The 26,115-nt window shown below is 52.5% G+C and overlaps 1 protein-coding gene across 3 annotated transcripts in view; it reads left to right on the plus strand.

Moving 5' to 3' along the window:
- ABR (ABR activator of RhoGEF and GTPase) overlaps nt 1-26,115 on the plus strand; it is a 172,576-nt gene that overhangs the window by 37,196 nt on the left and 109,265 nt on the right. Inside the window, exon 1 of one of the 3 annotated variants that reach the window (XM_045773298.2) lies at nt 4,539-4,916. The exons of the other annotated variants lie outside the window; for them this stretch is intronic. Coding sequence (XP_045629254.1) covers nt 4,856-4,916 — 61 coding nt within the window. The 5' untranslated portion in view covers nt 4,539-4,855. Of the gene's footprint in view, nt 1-4,538; nt 4,917-26,115 lie in introns of those variants that run through there. 3 annotated transcript variants of the gene reach the window in all.

Here is a 26,115-nt window from a genome sequence, read left to right on the forward strand (position 1 = left end):
CTTGGCACGAGAGCCTCCTGAAATTGCACCTTCCTTAGTAGAATCCGAGGCAGCTACTCTGCCCAGGAAGCTGGACTCACCGCGGCCGCTGGCCGGGGGAGCTGGGCTTCACCAGAGCCTCTGGGAACTGTGTGGGGATGTGTGGGGGTCTTCGTGGCTGCAGAGACTCAGATGGCACTGGGCCTCTCCCGGCCACGGTGCTGAGGGAGACAACAAGGGCGCGAATGCAGTTCTCTGGTTTACATCTTGCCAGGGCCGCAGATATTTATGACTCAAGCTGACACACAAAACTTTGGTAGAGAAATAAATAATTGGGGAAGGCTTTGAGTTAATCTGTGCTGTCTGTAGATCTCACTGTCTCTGGGAAAGTAGGGAGGCTGGGAAGAGACAGGTAGGGAGAGGACAAAGGCTAGAACTGTCAGGCCAAGCCTGCTCCCTGAGAGGTGACCCTGGAGAGGCCTAGGGAATTTCCTGCTTCCCAGGCCCAAGGGGAGAGGGCGAGCCTCAGAACTGTAAATGCTACTTTACCACTTTACCGTACCAAGGTAAAGGAAATGAAGCAAGAAGCCAGAAACAGGCTCCGCAAGGTCTGCTAGGAAGCAGAATTTATGGTCTTCGAAGGCAGATAGGAAGCCTGGAAGTCCTCTGCCTGATCCGTGTGGGTACCCATCTATAGATTTGAAAACTGAGCCGGGAAAGGCTAGGGACTGGCCCAAGGCATAGAAGCGGTGGGGTTCAGTGGGAGTTCAGGAAACAGTCACTAGATTGATTGCATCCAGCTTGTGTCCAGAGTCATCTGCCCTTTGTGGTAGATGCAGCTTTGAGAACCAGTTCTCCTTTTGCTTAATCATTGGTGGGCTTCGGGTCGGGGGGGGGTGTTCTGGAATTACACTGCCTTGCATTCCTACCACGGCTCCAATGTCTTTCTCCCTGAGTTTAACTTCATTCTGTTCATTCATTTGTTCATTCATTGCAGTCCAATACAGAGACTGTACACATCTCAGGTTCATTTCCAAGCGTCAGCAGCTGCTAGCTGTCCGATGCTTAGCCTGTCTGCTTCTGGGCAATGGAGAGAGGAGCAGTGCCTATCTCGTTAGCTTACTACGAGGATTAAGGGAGATAATCCACATGAAGCCCACAGAGCAGTGTCCCACACCTAACAAGCACCCGGCAAATGTCAGCTGTCATTCATCTTACGTATTCAACCTGTATTGTTGGATGCTGGGCTTTGGGCAGAGAGTCTGGTCTGGGGCCACAATGTGATTGTGGCTGCTTCGGAGTCCGCCTGAGCCTCAGTCATCCACTGGGCTGAGGGCTGTGGATACCTTAGCGAAACAAGATGCAGTCCCAGCTTTTAAAGAGCAGATCTGGCAGGAATGGTACAAAGTTTTGGGTTTTTGGCTATCATAGTCTGGTTTTTGGTTTTTAATTTGAATGCAGAGGCCCTCCACCCCCACCTGTCCTCCAGCCTCTGCACACTGGTGCTCCCTGCCAGCCGCAGCATGGGGAGAGGTGAATGGCCACCCTTTTCACCCGCAGTGACCTCCGTCAGGGACTCCCCAGCCTTCCTCTTGTGCACAGTGGAGCTGGGTTGCTAACAGTGAGGAGGGAAGAAAAGTGGCAGTACCGAGTTTTGATTACTGTAAGCACAGTTACTCTCTTTCTGTCTGGCTGAGTGGCTGGTAGAAGCAAGAGTCCGTTGCTGGGAAGGCAATGAGTAGCACACCTGGGAATTAAGGGCAAGACCACTGACCTTCAGAATGGGATATATCTCCTTCCCACCCAGCCTCTCATCATCGGCCCAGTGCTACAGGCAAGGCAACCGACACTTCAATCCCCCTTAAACGGGTGGGTGGTGAAGCAGGAGCAGATGGTCAGTAAGGCTGGTAGAGAGCTGAGAGCAGCCTATGTGCATAGGCCAGAGGGAGGGCTGGCGAAGGTGGAGAGTGTTCACCCACAAGCCTGGACAGAGAATGGTTAGTGTGGGCCTGGAGGATGAAGCGTGTTGGGTGCTGATTCAGTGCCTTGGGGTTCGAAGGCAGATCTGCACTTAGCTGAATCAGGGCCGTCTGTCCACAGGAAAGCCCCTCCCTTGCTCTGACAGATTGGGGTTGCTGGCAGAGCACTTAACCTTTGGCAAAATGCAGATGACAGTGATTCCTTAACTCCTTCCTTCCTCGAATGTGGTATTGGGTCTCCCCAAACTCCTCCCCACCCTCGGTGCCAGGAATCTAGAGGCTTCTGTTCCAGTCTCAAATCCCCCTGGTGCTCAAAGGCCCACACATTTGTCTTCAAGCCAAGATTAGAGTCAGGCTGTGTGGTGTTACCATCTACTGGAAGCCACCAGAAATGGCATCAAGGACATCTTGAAGTAACTGCCCTTTCCTGGGACGCGTGTGCGGGAGACTGTGTGGACATGGAGGATGGCTGGGAGAGTTACTCAGTGCCTCCGTTTTCTCATCTAGAAAACTCAGGGAGCTGAGATGGTAGTGAGGTTCGCAGTGAGATGATCCCGTAAGCAAAGCACTGGGGTCCAAGCCAGGTGCACCGCAGACATTCTCCGTTAATTACTACAAGTGTTCCTCTTTACTGCCTCCAAGACTCCTCTCTTCCTGTACCCTATATTGTGTTCTGGAGTGGGAGGTCCAGGACAGGATTGGACAGAATGTAGGAAAAAAAGCAAACTGTGGCAATGCTAAGGAGAGCAACTGTAACATTTTAGCTTGAAAATGCTGAAAATAGCATGTTCAAGCCTTTGTAGATAAAAATGTAAAATGTATGCAAATGTATGTGTCTCACGCAGAAACATACATCTCTGGCCTCCTGACAGTCAGTGCCCGGATGTGGCCATCAGGAAAATCCCTGCAGCATACCGAGAGGGTCCAGGCTGCCTTGGTGGTGGTTGGTATTGGGGAGGGGGCAGTGCTGCTGCCTCCCTGGGCTGCGCTCCTGTTTCCACCTTTCTTCTGGGTTCCGTGCCTTCTGAGAGTTCCACGTGGGAAGAAGAGAGGCTCTGGGCCCCTCTCTGCTCCTCCACCCTCACCATCCTCCCTCTGGTTCCTCTGAGAGCCCATTTGCTTCCTCTCCCATCCTGGCTCTATTTCTGGAGCATCTCATTGGAGATGCACACCCCCCTCTCTGCCAAGCTCCAGGTGCCTGCTTGGTCCTCCCAGTCTTGTGTGCAAGTCAGGGATGGTGGGAGGGTGACAGCTGAGCAGGGAGGGGCCACAAGAGACAGAGCCAGAGTCTGAGCCGGGAGAGTTGGGATGGGGGAGAGCTGAGTGGATGCGGGGAGGGGCCAGTGTTACCTCACAGTTGAGAAACACCCACTGTAGCCACCTGTGAAAGCTTTCCGCACCCGTCCTCTGCACCCAGGGGCTCACCTGACCGGCTATGAGCTGGAGGCCTGCACCCAAGCAGCTGCAGGGGCTGGGTGCAGGCTTCCTGTCAGCATTATGGGTGAGGGGCTGCTCTTCTCCTCACGAACTGGATCTGTGGTTGTTTGGAAGGATGAGGAGCCCTGCCCCCATGTGGGTGGGTCCCATGAAGGCTTCTGCTTCCCTTCTCCAGGGTTCAGGAGAGGAGCTTCATCGCCCCCTGCCCTTGCCCACCCTAGCCCAACTCCCTCCCTCCCAGGCCCTTCAGAGGAGGCCTACAGGACCAAATCTGTGGCAAAGTTGCCTTGGGTCCCATAAAACCAGCAACCAGAAGACAAGCATAAAGCAACCCCCCCCCAAACGACCTCTTCACTGCTTTTGGGAGGTCTTACCAGGAACTTTCATCTTGACCCCAGACTTCCCTCAACTTGTATGCGATTACACATGCAAGGTATGCCTCCTGGACTGTGACTGTGGATCCCCAAAGAAGTCTCCTGGGGAACCCAGTGAAGACCCTGGGGTCTCTCCCTGTCTCCATTTTGTCCTCCACTGCCCCTCCTTGACCCCCAGCCCCCTGCCTTTCTCCAGCCGCAGCCCTCTGGTGTGTTGGGCAGAACTGCCCGGCTTTTAGGTCAAGGGTGTTTAAACAGATGAGGTTAAGGTTTGGAAGGAAAGAGTGCCCCGGCGGCCAAGGCTTTCCTCGGGCCGGCAGGACCTTAACCCCGTCAGCGCCGCCCTCCAGGCTTGCCGAGGGGAGGGGCCTGACGGCAGCACCGGCCCCAGAAACTGCGCTTAGAGATCCTGGGGTGGCAGGTGATGTCACCCCTGCGGGGCCCATAGGTCTCCCCGCGGCACTTAGTCTGCGGGTTGCCAGAATTCGGCTGAGCCCAGCGAGGGGAGGAAGAGGAGCCTGGGCCTGCGCCGCAGCCCGGAGACCCCCACCCCGCGGGACCACCCCGCTGTCACAGGCTGGAGCCCCTCTCGCCTGGGCGTCCGGGAAGACTGGGGCTGCTCCCCACACCCCCCGACCGGGTCTGGAGGCGTGCTGCGGCGGGGGAGGGGGCGCGGGAGCCTCGCGCCGATTGGTCGCGGCCCCCGCCCCCCCGCCCCTGGCCGCCGCGCAGCCCCGGGGAAGTTGCTAGTCTGCGGGCGGGCTGCGGGGCCGCCGCTCCGGGATCCGCAGCGGGGCTCGTCCGGGCCGCAGTGGCCGGAAGGGCTCCCGGGGGCGCTCGCCTGCCCTCGCCCGCCCTCCCCTCCTCTCCCGGCAGCTCCGGCTCGCTCCTCCCTGCTACCTGTTTCCCTGCCTCCCCCCGCCTCCGCCCGGCGCCCGGCAACTTCGGCCTCCCGGGCTGGCCGCCCCTCCCGGCTCCCCGCCGGCCCGCCCGCCCGCCGCCCGCGCCCTCCCTCCTTTGTTGTGCGATGAGGGTCGGGTTTCCGATCTGACGGAGCCGCCGCCGCCGCCGCGCCGAGCCGCGGGCATGGAGCCGCTCAGCCACCGGGGCCTGCCGCGTCTCTCCTGGATCGACACCCTCTACAGCAGTACGTGTGCGCTCGGGCCGGGGATGGCCGGGCGGGAAGGGGCCTTGGCTCCCCGACGGCCCCGGGGCCCGACCTGCCGGGCTTTTCTGGGGAGCCCCGCCGGCCAGGTGCCAGGGCGCCGGGAGGTAGGGGGAGAGACGTGGGGGCCGCCCCGAGATCGGCCGCAGATGGGGTCCCCAGGGCGGACTTCGAGCGGGTGGGGGGCCAGTGGCCCGACAGGACCAGGAGAGCTGTGTCACCCCTTTCCCACCTGTTGTGTAACTGAGCACTCCCCAGCCCTCAGCAAGGAGAGCCCTTGTAGGGTGCTCCCTCCGCTTCTGTACACGCCTAAGCAGAAAGGCCATTTTGGCAAAGTCCTTGGCGCCTGAGTTTGTCACCTCAGGGACATCCTGGGGCCGTTGTGTGTTTTGGGGGTGGAGGTGGGGTCGAGTGGAAGGGACTGTAGGTGCAGGTCTCCGTGGGGTACATTTGGATTGAAGGAGCCGGAACCCTCCGGTTCAGCAGTCTTTCCTGCCAGCCTGGTCACCACCCCCACCCTCACCGCCCCCCAAAAAAGAAAGAAAAAAGAAAAACACCAAAACCTCGGCTTCTCCACCCCCTCGCTCCCAAATCTGCCTCAATCATGTGATTGCTCTTGCACTGCCTCTGGGGATGTGTAACTGATCACTCGTACATTCTGGGGGCTCGTGCGGAGCCGTGAGCGCCCCCACCTTACACCCTGCCTTGCTGAGGTGACTAAAGCCCTGCACTTCTCTCCACCTCTCCCTTGAAACACCTTCCCCAAAGCTTTCAGGGAGTTAGGAAGAGTGTCCTGCTGGCCCCTGAAGAAGCTAGTAAGTGGATTTTGCCCTCTCTGAGCACTTCCGTGGAACCCTCCCTCTCTCTTGTTGTGTCTCCTAGCTCAGAGTCCTGAGGCAGGGGAGGCAGGTGGTGCCATGGGACAAGGACATTTTTAAGGGTTAACCTGGCTCAAATTTCTTGGTGACAGTTGTATGGGGGAAGAGATGAGTGGACAAGGATGGTGCCTTGAACCCCAAGGCATTGTACTCAGCATCCGGCCTCGGACCTCTGTTTCACCTTGGGTCCCCATCATTCCCCGTGTCTTCTCCTCCCTTTTCTCCCTCCTTCTTCCCCCTCCATCGTTTTTTCCTTACCTCCCCCCGCCCAGGAGCTCTCCTTGTGATGGTTCATTCCACTTTGGTTTTTCAACATCAAAGGGGCAAAGCCAGATCCCCTGGGTGTCAGTCTTGCACCGAGCCCAGCCACTCCATCTGCTCCTTCCCCCCCGCAGAGGCCAGCATCCTTGGGTGAAGGTCAGGGCCCGTGGCTGTGTGGCGTGTGTGTGCACGTGTGTCTGCGTGAATGGGCGCATACATCTGTTCAGAGCCCTGCTGCGGATCAGCTCCTGACCTGAAGGAAGGATTAGTGACCTCTTAGCTGCGCTCTTGCAAATAACAGTAAAAACAATGCCTCATATTCACATGCTACTCATGTTCCTGAATATTTCTGGCCCTTTATGAAACCCAGTAATGATTTCCGTATTTCTCAAAGTATAGAATCCTATGGAAATCTGTGTCTGGTTTTCTCTCTATTGCCCTGACGAAGACTCCTCAACCTAATTATTTCCAAGTTTTCCTGTCTCTCCCTCCCCCCTCCTCTTGGAGCAGGGAAGCAAAATTGTCTGAGGTTCTCCTTGAAGATTTCTGACCAGAGGAAGGTGGGACCTGGAAAGGGAATTCAACTGAGGTCTTCTTTGGGGGTGCCTGCTAACCAGCCCTGACTGAGGCAGGCTGGCATCTGAGCTGTCTGCCGTGCTGCTTGCTGCCCTGGCCCCTGGGCTCCTGGGGCAGCCTGGATGGGGGTGGGGGGGAGGCGCTGACTTGGCAGCAATGTGAGGAGTCCCTGCCTCCCTCCTCAAAATGGCTTATTTGAGAGCCATAGAATGAGGCTTCCTGGGGAGGTGCTGTGCAGTCATGTTTGGGCTGTTAGCCATGAAGTTTCCTCTTGACAAGAGCCTAAATTAAAACAAATACCCGGGCTGTCATTTGCCTGGCAGCATGGTTTTGTGGCTCCCAGTGGAAGTTCCTCTGCCTCTCAGAAAGCTGTTGGCTTACAAGGCTCACAATCCTGGGGTGGCAAGTTCCCGCAAAAGCTACATCCAGCAGGAATTGTAAAGGGCATGTCCCCAGGACACAGGGTGTCCCATGGATGTCTTAGAGACTTGAATGACCCCCGTGATAGAGGTCCTTCCTAAGTGCTGCTCCTGGTAACAGTGATAATAGCATATCCTGAGGAGCTCATATATGCCAGGCACTATGCTGGGCTCTCTCTAGCCGTCCTCTCCAGATTACACAACGGTGCAAGATTCCTAGTCTTATGTCCATTTTGCACGAAGAGAGGTGTGGTAAGCTCAGATCATGATCCAAAGTCACGTAACTGGTAAGTGACAGAGCTAGAATTCAGATCATACTCTGCGTTGGGAAGGAAGACTCTAAGTGCCACCTAGATATGTCTGAGCTTACTCAAGGCCTTGGGATGTCATGGAATGGGGGGCATCTGTCTCTTTGGTCCTGTTTTCACAGGATTCTTCCTGAAATGGTCCAGCAGGATAAGTAGGCCTCAAAGATTCTGAGCCCAACCTGTCCATGTGTCTCTAGCAGGAACTGGGGGCTGGTCCTGGAGCCACGGTGGGGGTGGTTGAGGTACCGAACTCCCTGAGGTTGGTGATTCTCTACTCCTAAGGTGCCAGACTGCCAACCAGCCCCTCTTCTGACTGACTTCTTGCCTTTGGAGTCGTCAGCTCCTTCTTCCGGGCTTCACCATCAATGCCGGGAGGAATGTGCGCAGTTTCATTGCAGGTTGATGGTCATTTGATAAGAGGTAGACAGCAGAGCCCCTTTCTCCTCTATGGTAGAAGTGCTGAAGGGCTGCTGTGGTGGCGATTTGTCCTACTCAAGGAGATGGGTTGACTCCCAGCTACCAGTGTGTTGTGGGGCTGATCGGAGCAGGGTCTTTGCTCCTGATGAGCTGGGGTGGTAGGTGAGGCTTCCAGCCACCCCTCTTCTTGTCTCTGTACCACTCATTTTCCTACGTTAATGTAATAACATCAGCTTTGCCCCTCAGGGCCTTGCCTCAACTCTCTCCCCAGAGCTGGCGTGATTCTTTCTGTAGGGCTGAGTTCTTCCTTTTATCTTCTCTGTGTCTTTCTCTCATCACCTTCTCCATTGAGCACTTAGCACTCTCTCTTGGTTTTCTTCTATACCATGGGATTAGGTTGGATTAAATTAAGTTCTGTGGAATAACAAAATGGGGGTGCTCTGAGCCTGCCCCTCTGAGTGGATTCCACCCTCCACACAGAGCTGAACTGAGACATGGATGTGCGCCGGACAGGCAATAATTTGGCACTTCTTCAAATGGAAAGTCTTTCTTCTTTTACCCCAGGCAATACTTCCAGGTGATATTTCAGTCACTCGTGATATTTCCATGTCCCTTGTAGACTCAGTGCCCTATCCAAGAGCCCAGAAAGCATTTGGGACTGTGGGGATACAAACCCATCTCCAGATCATCATGAACCAGCCTCAGTTTCCCATCTGTATTAGCCCCACCAAGGACCAGGCTACCGGCCTGACAGGCTGCGGGTCTGATCAGAGCAGCCGTCTCACCTAGGCCACATCAGAGCACCCCAGATGTGCTAGTGAACACCTGCAGATGGACGCTTTTCCTCTGAAAAGCCCCAGCATTTATTCCTTCTTGTTAACACTAGTCCATTATTGTCATGGCCACTGGAGTCTCAGAGGTGGGGCTGGCAGAATGAAGTCATCTACCCAGAGAAAAATTTTTCTTATTGTGATTGTTGCTGTTGTTCTTTGGAAAACAGAAGAAATGACAGGAACATTTGTGAAGAATTAGCTAAGTGGGTAGAAGACAGGGGAATAGTGAGAAAACCCATTCTGCCTCACTCTTGCAGGCGGGACGGAAGAATTGGGCTGTTGTCTGAGGTGTGGTCTGGTTCCTGGGTACCCTGTGCATACTCCTGTAATGCGAGGCCATGATGTCTCTTGGAGATGCCATGTGGATTCATTACTGTTTATAAAGTGCTTTGAAGGTGAGGAGCGCTGTGGGACTGTGGCTCAGCTGTCCAGCTTGTGATGGTCCTCATCACGATCAGGGGTCCGTGAAAGGCTTGCTGATGAGTGGAAAGGGGCTGCGAAGGGCGTGAGGGGGCTGGCAGGTGCAGAGTCCTGGACCCGGTTCTTAGGTGGTGCCTAGGCCAGCTCCTCACGCGTAATAAGCCTTCAGTGATTTTTGGTAGCATGAGTATGAGAGGGAGAAGAAAACCCCTGGGTTCTTGACTCCTTTAACTCCTTACTCCACCAGAAATGCCAGAAACCTATTCATTGGCCCATTCACAAGTTTCCAGCCGTGTGGATTTGGTAATTGTAGTAGTTTGTAGTGGAGTCGGAGACCCCCCAAGGGAGTCCCACGCGTTGCTAGGGCTTGTGATTGTGCAATTGGAAGACTTCACTGCCAGGGTTGGTGCGGCAGCTGTTTGGCTCAGCTTGGGCCCTTTGGGGGCAAACTGGGAACAAGGCAGCTTCACGGTCGGCTTCACGGTTGGCTTCACGGTCAACTCCACATCCATCCTTGTTTGCCTCTGCCAGACCCCTGGCTGTGGTAGGTTGAGGCAGGCTGTGGGGCTGCAGTACCCGTCACTTTCTACCTACAGGGTCTTAGCACTTTCCACTGAGTACCAGTAGGAAGAGGCGTGCAGCTTACCTGTCTTCAGAGCAGGATAGGAAAGACTGATTTTGATGTGTGACCTTGGTCTGCCTTCGTTTGCATTTCTTTGGGCAAGATAGGGTCAGCTGGAGCCATGGGTGCTCCTGACTGGCAGTGGGAGTGTTCTGAAGCTTGGGGAGAAGCTTCCCCACCCTGTAAATGGGAAAAAAGAAATCAGGGCAGTAGGCACTATAGAAACACCCCCATATGGGGATTGGGAACAGATGCCCAATCTAGCCCCCTGCCTAAGGCATTTGGCAAAGACCCCTTCAAGGTGGGGCCAACTGGTACCCTGACTGACTGGATGAAGAATAGGTGTTCTGTGTCCCCAGAGTCGGACCTTATTTCGGCTTCTCACACAGTTTTCTGTCCTATGCTTTTTTCCTGTCTTCTCTCCTGCCCTTCCTTCCCTACCACACACCAGAATGAAAAATGAATGTGGGTTTACTAGCCATATAGAAACTAATGGTCAGTGTGGTCTTTAGGAGATGGGGCAGATGGGGTGGGCTCTGCGGTGACCTCATTGGTCAGGTACCCTTTCTCTCCACCCTCACTTCTGATGCCTACATATCCCTCTAGACCACAGGTAGACATGGAAGATGTGGTCAGGCACTTTGCCTCAGATGAGGAAGATCTCCAGAACGGGTTGGGTGGCTAGAAGGCCTTGGGTGGACCAGTGCTGATAGAGGTCAGAGCCCTTGTCACTCCGGGCTACAAGGCCATTGGCCTCTCTGGTGTGTTGGAGCTGGTGCTGCCTGCAAAAGTCCCATATTGACTAGGGATCTGTGGGTTTACTCAGGGCTGTTGGGAAAGGATGTGGCCATAATTACCTTCATGGGACTGCAGGGTTGATCCCATTAGAGTGCTGGGCTAACCCCTTCCTCCTGGGCATTGCCTCCTGGCCAGCAGCAAGGGTTTAATGGATCAAGATTATGGAGACCAATGGTGTTGTGTAATTAAGCCCAGTTATTTCCCTACCTGGGAGACATTTATTCTCCACAGCAACAATTGATTTCCTTACTTGTGGTCACCCTGTTCAGCTGCAAGTTACCCTGGGCCCAAAGAGCCTAGGGGCCATTTTCGTGATTGAGTTTCTTCCTTGAAGGTGAAATTTTAGAAGAACAAACCCTTTCTGAGAGTTTTGGGGTCAGAGTGGCCGTGTGTTCCCTGTGATGGCACACCTTGGAGTTGTACACTGTGGACCTCTTTGGGAAATGTGTCTGGGTTCCACAAAGATACATAGAAACTTCACTCTTGGGTCTCTCACCGGGCCCAATGAAAAAGCTCGGGGCACCTGGGTGGCTCAGTCGGTTAAGTATCTGCCTTCTCTTGGGTCATGATCCCAGCGTCCTGGGATTGAAACCTGTGTCGGGCTTCCTGCTCAGCAGAGAGTCTGCTTCTCCTTCTCTCTCTGCCTCTGCACCCCCTGCTCATGCTCTCTCTCTCTAATAAATAAATAAAATCTTAAAAAAAAAAAAGAAAAAGAAAGAAAGAAGAAAAGAGAAGAGAAAAGAAAAGAAAAGAAAAAAGAAAGGAAAAGAAAAGAAAGCCCATCCGTCCTGCTGGGTTTGTAGAAATTAGGTTTTCCATCTGGTCTGGGAAGAACAGACATATCACATAGCCAGCGCTACTATGGCCCAGATGCCATGCTGTGCTGTGCTGTGCTGCATACTTCCCTTACGTTACCCTAATATGAGAGAAAGAGGCCCTGAGAGGTGAGGTTATTGCCAAAGTTCTCCGGTTTGAACTGGATCAGATTTCAGATTGCCCTGACCCTCTGTGCAGCCTTCCCAGGGCAATAATGATTATAGCCAATACTGTGGGGTAGCTACAAGGTGTCAGCACTGTCCTGGGCATTAACCCTGTGTTATCACCAATCCTCATCAGGCCCTCCTTTATGAGGCAGGAGTTATTATCTCTATTTTATAGAGAGGAAACAGGCTCAGGGAAGTTGAGTAGTTCTAGGTTCTAGAGGACAAGCCAGGCTTTGAGCACAAGGTCAGCTGGATTCTAAACCGTGCTTTCTTCCACAGTCCTTGCCTTTCACAGCAGTGCCAGTGAAGGCCCCTTGGCAGCTGGTAGTTCATGGAAGTGGTTTGATCTGTTCACCTCGCTAGCTAACAGGACAACCGTAAGAACTGTCTTAGCTCCCCCACGGTGTTCAGGTAGCGCTCAGCCTCCAGGTGGCCTGTAGGTGCCCACCAACTGGACTGCCTCTTCCGAAGGAACGATCCCAAGGAGATCCCCCTATGGGCACTTAGAGCCCGTATCCCAGAGTTACCTTCCCTGGGATTATTGGCAAGAAACAGTGATGGTTAACAACAACGACAACAACAAAAAGAGTTTTAAGGGAAAGGGAAAAAATAGACTTTGGGGGTAGAGATGAGGGATAGCTAGTGCCCAGTTTCTAGAGCAGAGCAAGGGCAGAGGCAAGGAGATGGGGACCGGAGGAGGAGGGGACTTGGCAGAGCCCAGGCGTGCTGGCCTCACTCTTCGGCCTCTTAAAATTCACCTCCACAGTTTCCAAAGGAGAATAGAGGGCCCTCAGCCCTAAATCAGGCCACTGCACACCAAGGTCCTTTGCCGAGGCCCAGGGCCAGTTGGGCTGCAGATCCAGCTTCTGCGTTTGAACTCACCCACGCGCAGCATGCTAATGATGGGGTAGTTCCGTGCAGACCCTCCAGCGCCTCTCCCCATACCCCCAGGGCCCCAGAGCCCAGAGCCCCCTGCCAAGGGGTCAGTCTGCTGTGGCTCTTACACTCCAGCAGACCCCTCTTTCAAGATTGTTGCAGAAAGGGTTTGTGTGTGGTAAGTGTTCTGGATGTGATGAAACGGGAGGACTGTCTGCCCTGAGCTGAGAACCAAACCCAAAGGCGTAAGTGGGGATGAGGGAGGGGGCGCCCCACAGCTCCATTCTCTTCCTTTCCCTTCCCGGCCGCAAATTTCACTGGCAGCTTACTTCCTTCACTGGGTCTGCAGGCATTTTTAGGAATCCCTGTTTGGTTGGGTTGCAGGGAACCCCTGACCCACCCCTCCCGGGCTCCTCTGTAGAGGGTCAAATAAAGAATTCCAGTTGCCCCAAAGCCTTAGTTGCTACTGCCCTCCCTGTGGTTCCAGGATGCAGCCAGACCCGAGGCTCAGCCTTGACCAGGTCCAGCCTCTGGGTACCCACCTCCCCCCACCCCGCCTCCTCACGCCCTCCTTTCTCCTGTTCTTCTTGTTCTTCCTGCCCTTCCCCCCAGCCTTTCAAGGGAAGAGACACCACTCAGGGAAGACTACTGAAATGGGGCTGCCCAAGCCCAAGAATTGAGAGGGCTGGGAGAGCACATCCTGGTGATGGGGATCCTGCGCCTCCAAAAAGGACATGGCTTCCCTCGAGTGCTTCTCCACAGTTCTTTCTGTGCAGGTTGAAACAATGCCTCAGTGCAAGCCATCCAAGCCCCTGCTCAGGCAGGGCTGGGGAGCGCCCGTTTCATCACCAGCTGCAGTAGCCACTGTTGTCAGCTCTGTGTCCTGAGAGAGGAGCCAGAGAGCTAAGGTGGAGACCTCCAGGGTGTAGCATGAAGGGCACTCTGCTCATGGGTGGCCTGGCCAAAGGAGTCAGCTCCTCACCGTTGCAATTCACTTAGCAGCGGCTGGGGACACCTACCAAAGGGAGACTGGGCTAGATGAATGACCTACTAACTCTTGCAGTCTAAACATAATACATATATTTTATGTTATAAGCCGGTACATACACAAAGTAAAGCAAAAATTTCATTGGACAGTACTTACCCTTTCTATAACGTTTGCAATGCACTTATATTTTGATATCCTTCTATTCCATGCCATTCCATTGCATTCAAAGCAAACCCAGAAAGTGCTGGTCATGACCTACTACATTGATTTCATGACCTACAGTGTGAAAACAGTGGGCAAGATGAGCTCAAAAGGGCTTTTATGAACTGTAAGGAATAATAGTTTACCAAACTGTGGTGATTTATGTACCTTTGTTGTGATCTTTGCCAGATTCCCACAATTCTGTTCTTACGGACTTAATGTTTTTCTTCAGTTTGATTCATTGTTTAAAATATATCTTACTTAGAAAGGGAACTAGTGGAAAATTTGTGCCACTTGCAATAAACCAAAAGTTACCTTACAAATAAATGCACTAAAAACTAAACAATGTTATTAATTCTGATTATACACTCTTGCCCTTGGAAGAATCTAGGTCTGAGCCTCCTGTGTCCTTGTTTAAAGAAAAAGGAACAGAAGATAGATGTTAAAGACATACTAGCATCAAACAGAGTCTTTCTTCTTCAGTAACAGGGAGATTGAAAGGAATCAAGAAGGGAATAATTTTCTCAACATGTGCTTGAGTGTGCTTTAATGCAGTGTGGCTAGCGAGCAGGTGCTAATCAAAGGGCCCTTCTGTGCTGGCATTCTCTACTCCTACCTACCCAGAGTCCCGGGTCCCCTCTTTCCTGTGGTGGGAGAAGAGAGGAGAAAAGATGGTTTTCTCCTAGGAGCAAATATACTAGAGCAGAGTCTCAAACTCTGTCGTGCATTTGAGTCACCTGGGGATCTTGTTAAGACACAGGTTCTCATTCCGTAGGTCTGAGGCCTGGGTTTCTGCATTCTAGCAAGCTCCCCGGGAATGCCAGTGCTGCTGAAGGTCTAGGGACCACAGTTTGGGGAGGAGGGCTCCAGGGTCTTTTATCCCCATCCCCAGGAGACTGACTGCAGACCGTGAGCCAAGCCAGACCCTTCTGTAACTGGATTCTAGCCAGATGAAAAGCAACCCATGCATGACCTATATCTCTTTTGAGCCCACTTCTCAATAAAAACAAAAAGAACAAAGCAATTGATTGGACATCTAATGGCTACCAGACTTGAGCTAGTGTTCTCGCATTCATGGTCTCATTTAATCCTCACAGTGAAACCTGTGAAAAGTTGTTACCCTTGTGCGAAGAACGAGAAGAGAGAGCCGCCATTGTGGTTGGCCTCTGCTGGGGATTTCTTGCATGGGGGGGTGCCCACCAGGCCTCCTATGTTCACCTCCTCCCTGAGTGGCAGAAGCTCAAGCATCTGCCTTCTGAGTGCCTCTGTCTAGACAAAACCGGTGTCCTCCCCACCCCCTTTCCCCCTGAAGGACTGACTTCAGTGTTAATGGAGCACAATGCCTTGGCTGTTAATTTTCTAGTGCATCACTGAGAGGGTTAATGGGGGACCAGCTGGCGTGCCACTCAGCCGTGTGGAAGCACCATTTCCCCTTGATTTAGGTGGGCAAACATTTCGCAGACCCCCTGGCAGCTCCTGACTAACTCTTCCCCTTGTGGGCCTGGATGGTGCCTACCTGGGTGTGCCCAGGGCGCTGTGGGCCATCTTTGGGTGTAGAACCTTAGAGACCAGAAGCAGGAGAAGGTTCTGTCTCCTGCTCCCTGGAGCGGAAGGATGGGACACAAATTTGATGTCTGAAATGCTGGTTCTGGCCTGGGCGCCCTGTCCTGGCTGATCACGGCCATCACAGCCAGGCCCTTGCAGCAGACACCTGAGCCCCAGCAAGCCCCTTCTCTGATGCCTCCTGAGACGCCACCCCCTTTCCATGTGGCCGCAGTGATGAGAAACCCACTTCCATCTGCCACTCCTTTGCCCAGAAACCTTCCATGGGGCATTTTACTTCCACATGAGATCCAAACTGCCCTCAAGCTCCCCCGTGCTGGGGGATCCTTGCACTATCCCGTCAGGTTTCCCAGCATCCCGCAGGCAACCTCTGTGCTCTGCTGAACTCCAGCCAACCTCAAGCCTCGGCTGGGCTCCCACCAGCTCCAGGAAGCCCCCTGATGCCTGATGATAGCGCTTGCCTCCGCGAGGGCCCCGGCTCAGAACCCTGCCCGCTCTGGGCCCCATCACGGGGATGCCTTCTTACCTATTGTTTTGTGGTGTTTACCTATATAGTGTTTCCAGGCTGTTGTCATTTCTTCTCTACCAGACTCCGAACTCCTAGCGGCATGGAGACGGATAACAAAGGCTGCCATTTATAGAGTGCCAGACACTGTCCTTAAGCACTTTACAAACAATGTTCCATTTAATCTTCAACCTCCTGTGGAGGTCCCAACTATTTTTATCCAGTTTTATAGATGAGGAAACTTTCTTTTTTTTCTTTCTTTCTTTTTTTCTTTTTTTTTTTTTTTAAGATTCTGGAGACATTAAACAGCTTTCCTATAAAGGGCTGAGCTGGGCTCTAAACCCAGATGTGTGTGGATGCCGCAGCTGCGGTCTTCACCAGACGGGCCCAAGTGCCACAGCCTCTGAATGAGAACTGTGTGTCTGAGGTCTGAGAAGCTCCTCTGCAGGCCCCGTCCAGTCTGGGGACCAGCTCTTAACCACTGCCTGCTTCTCCCTTTCCCGCACACCCAGCTGTGCCCTTGCACATGTGGGAGCTTGGAAATGCTTTGTGATTGGTGAAGAGGTCCATCGTACAAGGGCCACCTAAGAGAATCATGGTGCAGGGGAGATGCAAGGAGGCCGTAGGGTGGGCGTGAGGAGGGCAGAAGGGCAATCAGAAAAGGATATTGGAGACCAAGCCAGTAGCTCGACCCCACCCGTAACTCAGGGCCTCACTCAACTCAGGGGATATTAATAAGCAGGGGCATCTTGTGAGATAAAGATTCTTTTTTCCCCCCCAAAGATTTTATTTATTTAGTTGTCAGAGAGAAGGAGAGAGAGAGAGGGAAAGAGAGAGCACAAGCAGGGGGAGAGGCAGGCAGAGGGAGAAGCAGTCTCCCCACCGAGCAAGGAGCCGGACGCAGGACTCAGGACTCGATCCGAGGACCCCGGGATCATGACCAGAGCTAAAGGCAGACACTTAACCGACCCACCCAGGCATCCCATACAGGAGGCCCTACAGATTCTGATCCAGCAAGTCTAGGGCAAGGCCTCCTGTTTGGCTTTTTTTTTTTTAAGATATTATTATTTGAGAGAGAGAGAGAGAGAGCGAGCACTCACAAGCAGGGGGAGGAGCCGAGGGAGAGGGAGAGGGAGAAGCAGACTCCCCAAGGAGAAGGGAGCCCGATGCAGGACTCGATCCCAGGACCCTGAGATTATGACCTGAACTGAAGGCAGACACTTAACCTACTGAGCCACCCAGACACCCCCCCATTTGGCATTTCTAGCAAGCTCTCAGGTGATGCCCATTCTGGGTAGGAAGGACCGAGACCCTTCCCAGCCCTTCTGGAGGGTCTGATTCAGTCACTTGCCAGTCTAGCGTCTTCCCACCTCCCTCCTTTGTCCAGGATGAAATCTAAACTCCTTAGCATGGCACGGGAGCCTTTTCAGACACTGTCTCCAGCCCACCTCCAGCCCCACCTCCTGGTGCTCCCTACCGCGCCCCCGACCCTCCAGCCGAACTGAATGCTCCATAGTTCCTCAGACACACCATGCCCGGTCATAGTTTGGTATTTTCTGCACGGGCGGTTCCTTTCCCTAGTGGAGCACTCATTGGCCTTTCTTAACTAGAGGAGGAGGCTGGATGTCACTTCCTTGGGAAGTCATTGCCTGGGGAGCGGGCTCTAGACCCAGGCTTCTAGCCCTGGAGAGGAGTCTCCAAGAGGTTTCTAGAACCCTTCCCTGTCCCTGCTCCCAGCAAAGGTCAGCCGTGGTCCCTGGCCTTGGAATCAGGTGACTTAATTGTCTTGCTTCGGGCATTCATTGTTTCTTGCCACCTTTGAGTAAAAATAGAGCTGAGAATGACTGAAGTGAAACCTGCCGTGGAGTCCAGGAGGGCAGGGATGGGGCCCCTCCCTGGGAAGGCGTGGGAGCAGTCTTTGGAGCCCCAGGAGCCATCCCTGCGAGCTCTGGGGAGGGGGCCTCGTGACCTGGGCCAGGGCTGCCCGGGCGTTGTGGTCACGCCCTGGACCCTGAGAGGCCAGCCTGGCCCTCCTGTCAGTATTTTTAGGGCTGCTACCGCTTTAAAAGTTTCTCTCTGGGCTGTGGAAATATTTCAGGACTTCCGGAGGGGTTTCCTTCTGTGTGGTGCTTCTGGCGTTTTCCCCTGGGCATTTTGCCTCCAGGTTCCAGCCCCAGGCAGGGACAGCTTCCGGAAGGGCTGGGGGTGCCGCCCTGGCTGCCTTGCAGCCGTCCTTGGGACCTTCTACCCCTGGTCGCCCACCCTTCCTGTCCTGACCCCTAGAGGCTAAGCTGATGAGAAGCTTCGGTGGATTTGACACAGAAATATTGGGACTGTTTGTAGAGACTTGACACGAAAAAATAATGATGAGATTCATGGGAAAATGCCAGTGTTAATAGCTATCACTTTCCTAGCACTTGCTGTATGTCCTAACATTGTTCTAAGCACTTTGTGGATATAAATTCTCTTCTTCTTGACAACAGTCCTGTGAAGAAGACACTTATCTCCACTTTACAAATGAGAACACAGATGCATAAATTAGGCAAGTAACTTGCTCAGAGACACACAGGTAGTGAATGATGAGCTGGGATGTGAACCCACGCAGTGGGACCCCTGTGTTCTTGCTCTTTAACAGGACACGAGGCTACATCTTGCCTACCAACTGCCGCAGTTAAAGATGTCAAGTTTCTTTAAGGTCAAGGACATGGAACCCTCCAGGGATGGTTTCACAGAGCAGGTGATGACACAGCCTGCTCCCAGAGGGAGGTGTGACTTCATGGTTTCCCTTGAGACCGCTGGATGGAGAGAGGGTTCAGACAGGCATGAGGAGCTCACACTAGGGTCTATACCCATCTGCCCACCACCCCGCTGAATGTTGTGGAGACACTGGCCACGTGCCAGCCTGTCACCAGGTATAAGAGACACTGATGAATCTATTGTGTATTTGCTGAGAGGTTGTAGAAAGTGAGCGTCCTCAATCGGCCCGGGATCCTGGCCTGTCTGAGGTCCATGTCTGTAAATCCTAATTCCAGGTCCTTTTCAGATTTATTAATTCACAAATAATTGTGTCACAATATGATGTCTTCCTTCTCCTTGCAAATCATGATTCTCCAGGATAGAATTTTTTTCCTGTTATAAAAGGAATGCATGCAGTTATTGAAGATGAGAAAAATGCCTAAAAATAGAGGGGAGAAAAATCCAGGTTCCACTGTCCTACCCCCTGAGAAGAGCTTTGTCACCTCGGGTCTGGGCACCCAGCCCATCCGTGTGCTTCTGACAGAGGTGAGGCTGGAGGCCAGGGCTTGACAGAAACCCCTCACAGCCCCATGTCCCCGCACCAATCTTGGATGCTTGTGCCAAGGACGGAGGATCTGGAAACCAACAGGTGGCAGCTCCCCTTCTCCAGCTGGCTCTTTCAGACAAGGCGAGGATCAGAGGTCCGCAGCTTCCCTCTCCAGGCCGTCACATGCCCACCTGTCCTCACCCCAGCCCATCCTGGGGGCACAGCGTGGAGGTGCCTGCTGCTATCCCAGCTTGTCTGCCCTGGGCCCTATCCCAGCTTGTGACTAGAGACCAGTTTCCAGAGCTCTCACGTAGGGAGCATTAGTGGCTCTGTTTGGCCGGAAGCCCAGATCCAAGTCTCCCCCACCTCTTTTTCTACCACATGCCTCCCCCAGGCCCAGTTTCTCAGTGTTGTGGTCTTTCCTCATTTTCCAAAGGTTAACTCCAGTTAATTCAAAGAGAAATCTGAGACCAAGGGCTTTGTCTGCTCTCTCTGTTACTAGCTCTTTCCAGTTCTCTGCCATCTTCTTCTTTTTCTCTGTCTCTGCCCCCCAGGTCCCCAAGAAACTGTTCAGTAAGTGCTTGGTGGCAGGTTCTGAGAGACCCTGGCTCAGCCATCTAGAGACCAGGGTCCCCAACCAGTGCCACATCCATCAGGGTCCAGCAGGAAACAGATGGTGCACTCAGGCTGGGGAGTTTGGGGAGAGCTTAAATGGGACTATGACCAAAATGTGAGCAGGGTGAGGGGAGGGTCTGGTTCCCACATCTGGAGGCACAGAGGCCACGTGTGAAACTTGGCAGGAGCTGCAACCTTCAGGGGAAGCACACAGCCCGGGTGGCCCACAGGGAGGGGCCGGGGACGAGGGGGAGAAATACCCCCCTCATACCCTCCCCTCCTCTGATTTCTCTGGGGCAGAAACCAGAGTGGAGAAGCAGGGAGAATGGACCTGGAGGGACACACTCCAAGACACTAGCCTGTGTCCAGGTAAAATCATTCCCTCTGAATCTTTCCTTAACTGCGGAGTGAGGGTTATAAGACCTGCCACGTGTGTGTTGTGAGGTCGCTGGAAAAACCAGCTAAGTAAATGAATGGTGACGACGTGTTCATCGTACTGTTTTATACAGTACGGGCGTGAGGGGTGAGGGGTGATTGTTGTCACTGATATACACTCACTGGGTCCCCCCCAAGGAATGGGGCTTCCACATTCTCCCTTCTGCTGGGGATCCTCTGATCTCCGAAGGATATGTGGGTAAAGGAAACCACAGTTGCAGAATTGATCTGGATGTGATTCCTGGAGCTTAAAGTGCTCAGCTTGCCCTGGGCAAGTTGTTAATGAGCCCCTCTGCAGTGAACGTACCTCGCTGGGCCAGTTTGGGGGTCAGAGGAGCATGGATGCTGTCGTTACTATTAGCCAGCCTTGAGGGGGTGGGTAGGTAGGTTAGAAGACAGGCGACCTTGACCCAGTAGAAAAGACTTAACTTCCAGATGGATACGGCTTTCTGAAAGGCCCCAGATGGGTGCCGAGGGTCGTAGCCTTTGTAGTGTCCATGGGCTGGGCGTCTGCAGGGTTCTCTAGCAGGCAGTGAGGCCTGGCTGCCACCTGCCCACTTCTGTCTGCCAGAGTACTTTGTCTGAGTGCCAGAGCACTCCCTTGAGGCTGAAAGGGTCAAGTACAACAACTCCATCAAGTGACAGTGTCTCCACAGGATAAGTGTCCCACCCTGGGAGACTTCCACATAACAGAAGATTTGTTGAATGAATGAATGAATGAATGAACACGTGAATGAGTGATTGTTAGTCTGCACTACAGGTGCTCCTTAGAACCCGAGAGCCTTAGATGTGAATGTGGGTTCTGTGAAATAGTTACATCGTTAACCCTTGGTTTCCTCATCTGTGAATTCGCAGTATGATTCATACGTACGGTGCTGACGTTTGATGAAATTCAGTTACGTAATGCATAGAGGTACCAGGCCGTAGGTGCCCCCGTTGAGTGTCACTTTCTGCCCGGTAACAATGCGGTGAGACCACAGGCACTGTGGACACAGGCCCTCAGGGCTCTGTTCCTGGCGGTGTTTGTGCCCACCTCCCTGTCTCCAGGCAAGGCCTGCTGTGGGTCCCTCTCCTCTCAGTCCTAAGGCACCTATTCTCTCCGGACAGCACCCCCTCCCTGGGGTGCCATCACTCACAGGGGCCTGCAGTTCACAGGTAACATCCCTCCTGCTTCAGCTGAATCCAAGCCCTACAGAGGTCCCCAGGCTCCAAGGTGTGGGTCCCCAGTCTCTCTCCTTAGCATCACTGACCCAGGCCCAAGGCCATGGAAGCAACTCCTAATATTGGCAGTAACCATCGCTGACTTATGGTGGGTCCTTACTGTGCACAGGCACTGATCCGTTCATTCTCTTGGACTCACCAGAGTCCCCATGGCTAGCATAGCATTTCAGAGTAACTGATTTCCCTGGTAGTCCTATGTACTTGATGCATTTCAAAAGAGTCTTCAGAAAAGAGTCCATGCACTTCACCAGACGGCCCTGGGTCTGTGGCACAAAGGAGTGAAGGGTCCCTGCTCATTCCCTGCAAGTTCCAGGTTCCCTGGACTCTCAACAGAATTCAGCCCTCTCTGGGTAGCTCTGGGTGGTGGCTGTGACAATGGCCTTCACTGAACTGGGAGGCAGGAGACCTGGGCTCTTCCCCGAGCATGGCTGCTCCCTGGCTGTGTGACCTTAGGCGGGTTCTCAGTGCCCTCAAGTATAAAATGTAATGGTTGGACTCTCCCTACATGATTTTTATTTCTATTTTCTATATGAACTGTATAGCATGTGTACTGAAGAGTATATAAAATGTCTGGGTTTGGCTTAATAGGGACTTACAAGACAAGTACCGCTTTGTCCTCCGTGAAGCTTAGAGACCTCCGCGAGGCCGGAGAAGCGGCTGTGTGTCTCACGGTGTTCGTTTGCTAATATAAAGCCCTACCGACTGGGGTGTTTAAACAATAGAGGTGTGTTGGCTCACACTTCTGGAGACCAGAAGTCCCACATCAAGGTGCCAGCGGGGTTGATTTCTTCTGAGGGAGAATCGTTCTGTGCCTCCCTCCTGGCTTCTGCTGGCTGGCTGGCTGGCTGGCAATCCTTGGTGTTTCGTGGCTTGTAGATGCATCACCCCGCTTGACCTCTGCCTTCCCTCTTCACATGGCGTTCTCCCTGTGTCTCTGCATCCAAGTTTCCCCTATTATAAAGAAAACAGTTATGTTGGATGGGGGCCCACCCTAATGACCTCATTTTAACTCGATTAGCTCTGTAAAGACCATATTTCCAAATGAGTCACATTCTGAGGTTCCGGGGGTTAAGACTCCAACATCTCCTTTTTGGGGGACACAATTCATCCCATCATACTCATTTTCACTCCCCACCCAATTCAGACAAAGGTAACCACTGTCCTGAATTTTGTGTTACTCATTCCCTCCTTTTCTTCAGAGTTTTACTGCATAGGTATGTATTCCTAAATAATATAACTGCAGGTTTGCAGCAATTTATATAAATAGAATCGTAGTATAAGTATTTTTTGTGGCTTTCCTTTTTCTGCTTAAAATTATGTTTTTGAGATTCATCTTTGTTCTTGCCTCTAGCTTTAGATTATTCATTGTCAAAGCTACATAGAATTCCATTCTATGAACAAACTGCAACTTATTTAGTAGTAATAATGGTATTCCTATATTTTTGGACCAAATCTATAGTAGGCAAATCATTTTACACTGCAACACAGCACACACACACATACAAACTATATCTGTCTATATATATATGAGTTCATACATATATACATACATGATATATATATATATTGAATAGAATAGAAACAATAGAAAGAATATATATTGTTTCATATGTATATATGAAACAAGCTTCACAAAACAATACCTACTCTTGGTCTGTGAGATGCTCCTTTTTAATCCATTCCAAAAGGTGACCTGCCAAACTGATCGCATAATGCACTACCGGGTCAATTTGCCGTGGCTGAATGGGCCCCCTCGTACGTCCTGCTTGATGGCCCTGGGGCATCAGGGCATGGCTCCGCTGCCAGCCAGCACTTTAAGAGATGGCTCCTAACAAGCAAACAAACACCATGAAAAGAGATTGATTTTTAGGAATCACACTACTAGATATTTACCCAAAAAATACGAAAGCTCTAATTCAAAGGGATACACGCACCTCTGTGTTTATTGAAGCGTTATTGACAAGAGCCAAGACATGGACGCCGCCCAAGTGTCCACCGATAGATGGATAAAGATGTGGCGCGCACACACACACGCACGCACACACGCACGCACACTGGACTATTACTCAGCCATGAAAAGAAGGAAGTCTTGCCATTTGCAACAACGTGGATGGATCTAGAGCGTATGATGCTGAGTGAAAAGGCAGTCCGAGAAAGACAATTATCATACGATCGCACTCATATGTGGAATTTAAGACACCAAACAAATAAATGACCAAAGGAAAAAAGAGAGAGGGGGACAAACCAAGAAACAGACTCTTAACTCTAGAAAACAAACTGATGGTTACCTGAGGGGATGGGGGGATGGGAGACATAGGTGATGATGAAAAAAAAAAGAGAGAGAGAGAGATTTATGTCCTCACAGGACACTGTCGCCTTTGTGAAGGGAGCAGCCACCCCAGGTTCCCTCTCAGCAAAAGCTCATCTCTTGGAACTGCTACATTCAGGAGCCACTACAGCCGGAGGCCTGGGCTCGCTCTCGTGATGAAGTGTGTGTTCCTTAGGACACGTGCCTTCCCTGTGCTGGAGGCTGGTGGGGAGGGGTGTCTTAAGTCGGGTCCTCCCTCAGCCCCAGCTCTTACTGTCCTTAATGAGGGGCACGTTGGAGTCAAACCCGGGGGTCATCTGGACACATGCGTGTAACGCCCCACAATGAGCCCCTTTCCTTCTGTCCCTCAATGGCCCACCAATGCCCATCCTGCCCGCCCCTCAGGAAGAGGCCATAGACGTGCGAACAACGAGGAGGAGGATGGTATGGGATGTTCCCAGTGCACTGTTGTCCCTTACACACGCCTGAGCCATCATCCTTCCCAGCCCTGCACAGCTGCTCAGCCAGACCCTTGTCCTCGCTTGGCAGCCCCTCCCAGCCACCTCAGGGCACTTCCAAATTAAAATAGGATCAGGTTTCCCTCCTGCTTAAAACTCTTCTGCGGCTCCCCGCTGCCCTCTGGGAGGGAGGAACCCTGCTTCTTAGCATCTTCCAGGCCTCTGTGGCCCAGCCTGCCGGCTTCCTGAGCCACAGCACCGCCCCCCCCCCACCTTACCCTTATGCCTTCTTCTCTAGTACCTCTGACTCCCCCAGATTTCCCAGACTCCACATTGATTCTTGCCCCTGTGCCTCTGTAAGTCTCCTTCCCCAGTGGCTTGCCTAAAGAAGAGATTCAAACCCGGTTCAGCATCACGTCCCTCTAACAGCTCTCTCTGACTCCCGACAGAATGAATCACTTCTGATAGTACTCAGTGTCACGTCATTGTTCAGGACGCGGGCTCTGGAGAGAAGACTGCCCTGAGCTTGAATCTCGGCCCCACCACTTATTAGCTGTGTGCTCTTGAACTACTTACCTGACCTCTCTGTGCCTCAGTTTCCTCATGCCAGGCGCACTGTGAGAATTAAGGGAGTTACTGCGTGCATCAGACATGTAGTCAGTATATACTTTCTGCCCCCTGGCTGTAAGCCTCACGAAGACAGAGGCTGAGTCTGCTTGGCCTCCCTGTTGCGTCCCCATTGCCAGGCACTGTCCATTGCCAGGCGTAGTGCCTGGCGCATAGTAGGTACACATCGGATATCCATCAGTGGAGGGGAGGAAAGCCGCCTTTACCCTCCTTGGAGAAGTGTCTATTTGGATCCTTTGCCTATTTTTTAGTTGGGTAATTTGTCTTCTTATTGTTGAATTGTAAAACTTCTTTATATATTCTAGCCACATCAGATATACGATTCACAAGTATTTTCTCCCATTCTAATGGGTTGTCGTTTCACTGTCTTTTTTTTTTTTAGAGGTTTTGTTTTTTTTTTTTAAAGATTTTATTTATTTATTCGACAGAGACAGCCAGCGAGAGAGGGAACACAAGCAGGGGGAGTGGGAGAGGAAGAAGCAGGCTCATAGCGGAGGAGCCTGATGTGGGGCTCGATCCCATAACACCGGGGTCACGCCCTGAGCCGAAGGCAGACGCTTAACTGCTGTGCCACCCAGGCGCCCCTCACTGTCTTGATAGTATCCTTTGAAGCACAAAAGCTTTTACTTTTGATGACGTTCAGTTTATCTATGTTTTCTTTTCTTGCTTTTGGTGTCCTTAGCCAAATCCAAGGTCATGAGCTTTACCCCTATATTTTCTTCTAAGAGGTTTATAGTTTTAGCTCTTACATTTAGGTCCTCAATCCATTTTGAGTTAATTTTTGTATATGCAATAAAGTATGAAATAAGGGTCTAAGTTCATTCTTTTGTAGGCAGATATCCAGTTGTCTCAGCACCATTTGTTGAAAAACTATCGAATGGTCTTGACACTCTTGTGGAAAATCAGTTGACCATACGTAGATGTGCTTATGTTTGGCATCTCAAATCTACTCCATGGATCTATATATGTGGCAAACCACCTGTCGCTCTGACCGTTTATTATCTCTGTCCGTCTGCTCTCAGCCATCCTGGAGGCCCCTGTAGGACGCGTGACCAGGACATCCTGTAGCTAAACACCCTCTCCCAAGTGGCCCCTGGAGTTGAGCACTTCCATCTGTCAGGGTGACCACTGGGAGGGCCCAGTGTGACTGGCCCCTGAAAGCGCATGGGGGAGGGTGCTGTGGAAGCATGCTTTCCCTCCCTGTCCCTGCACGCCTGCACACCTCCCAGCGCGGGGTGAGAGGTCCCAGAGCAGGGCCTGTTTGTGCCAAAGCCCAGCTTCTGATTGGGTGGATGCCCTTGATGTGGGCCAGGTAGGAGGGACCGTAGGGCGGGAAGTGGCTCTTGGGATGGAGAAGGGAGTAGGGCCTGCAGGAGGGAAGCATTCCTGGCACTGGAGGCATCTTCACCAGGACAACAGCCTTGGGAGGGAGAACCCTGAATCCATGGGTAGGCACTGGGAGACTAGAAAGAGCCATTAGTGTTGCCAAGCTCTGGTCCTAACATGGCTTCTTTCCCTGTTTCTTGAGTGTGTGTGTGTGTGTGTGTGTGTGTGTGTGTGTAGGGGTGGGAGTGTGTGACTCGATC

The sequence above is a fragment of the Ursus americanus genome, chromosome 23 (genome assembly GCF_024610735.1).
Source record: "Ursus americanus isolate L20-20 chromosome 23, mUrsAme1.1.p, whole genome shotgun sequence".
Taxonomy (NCBI): Eukaryota; Metazoa; Chordata; class Mammalia; order Carnivora; family Ursidae; genus Ursus; species Ursus americanus.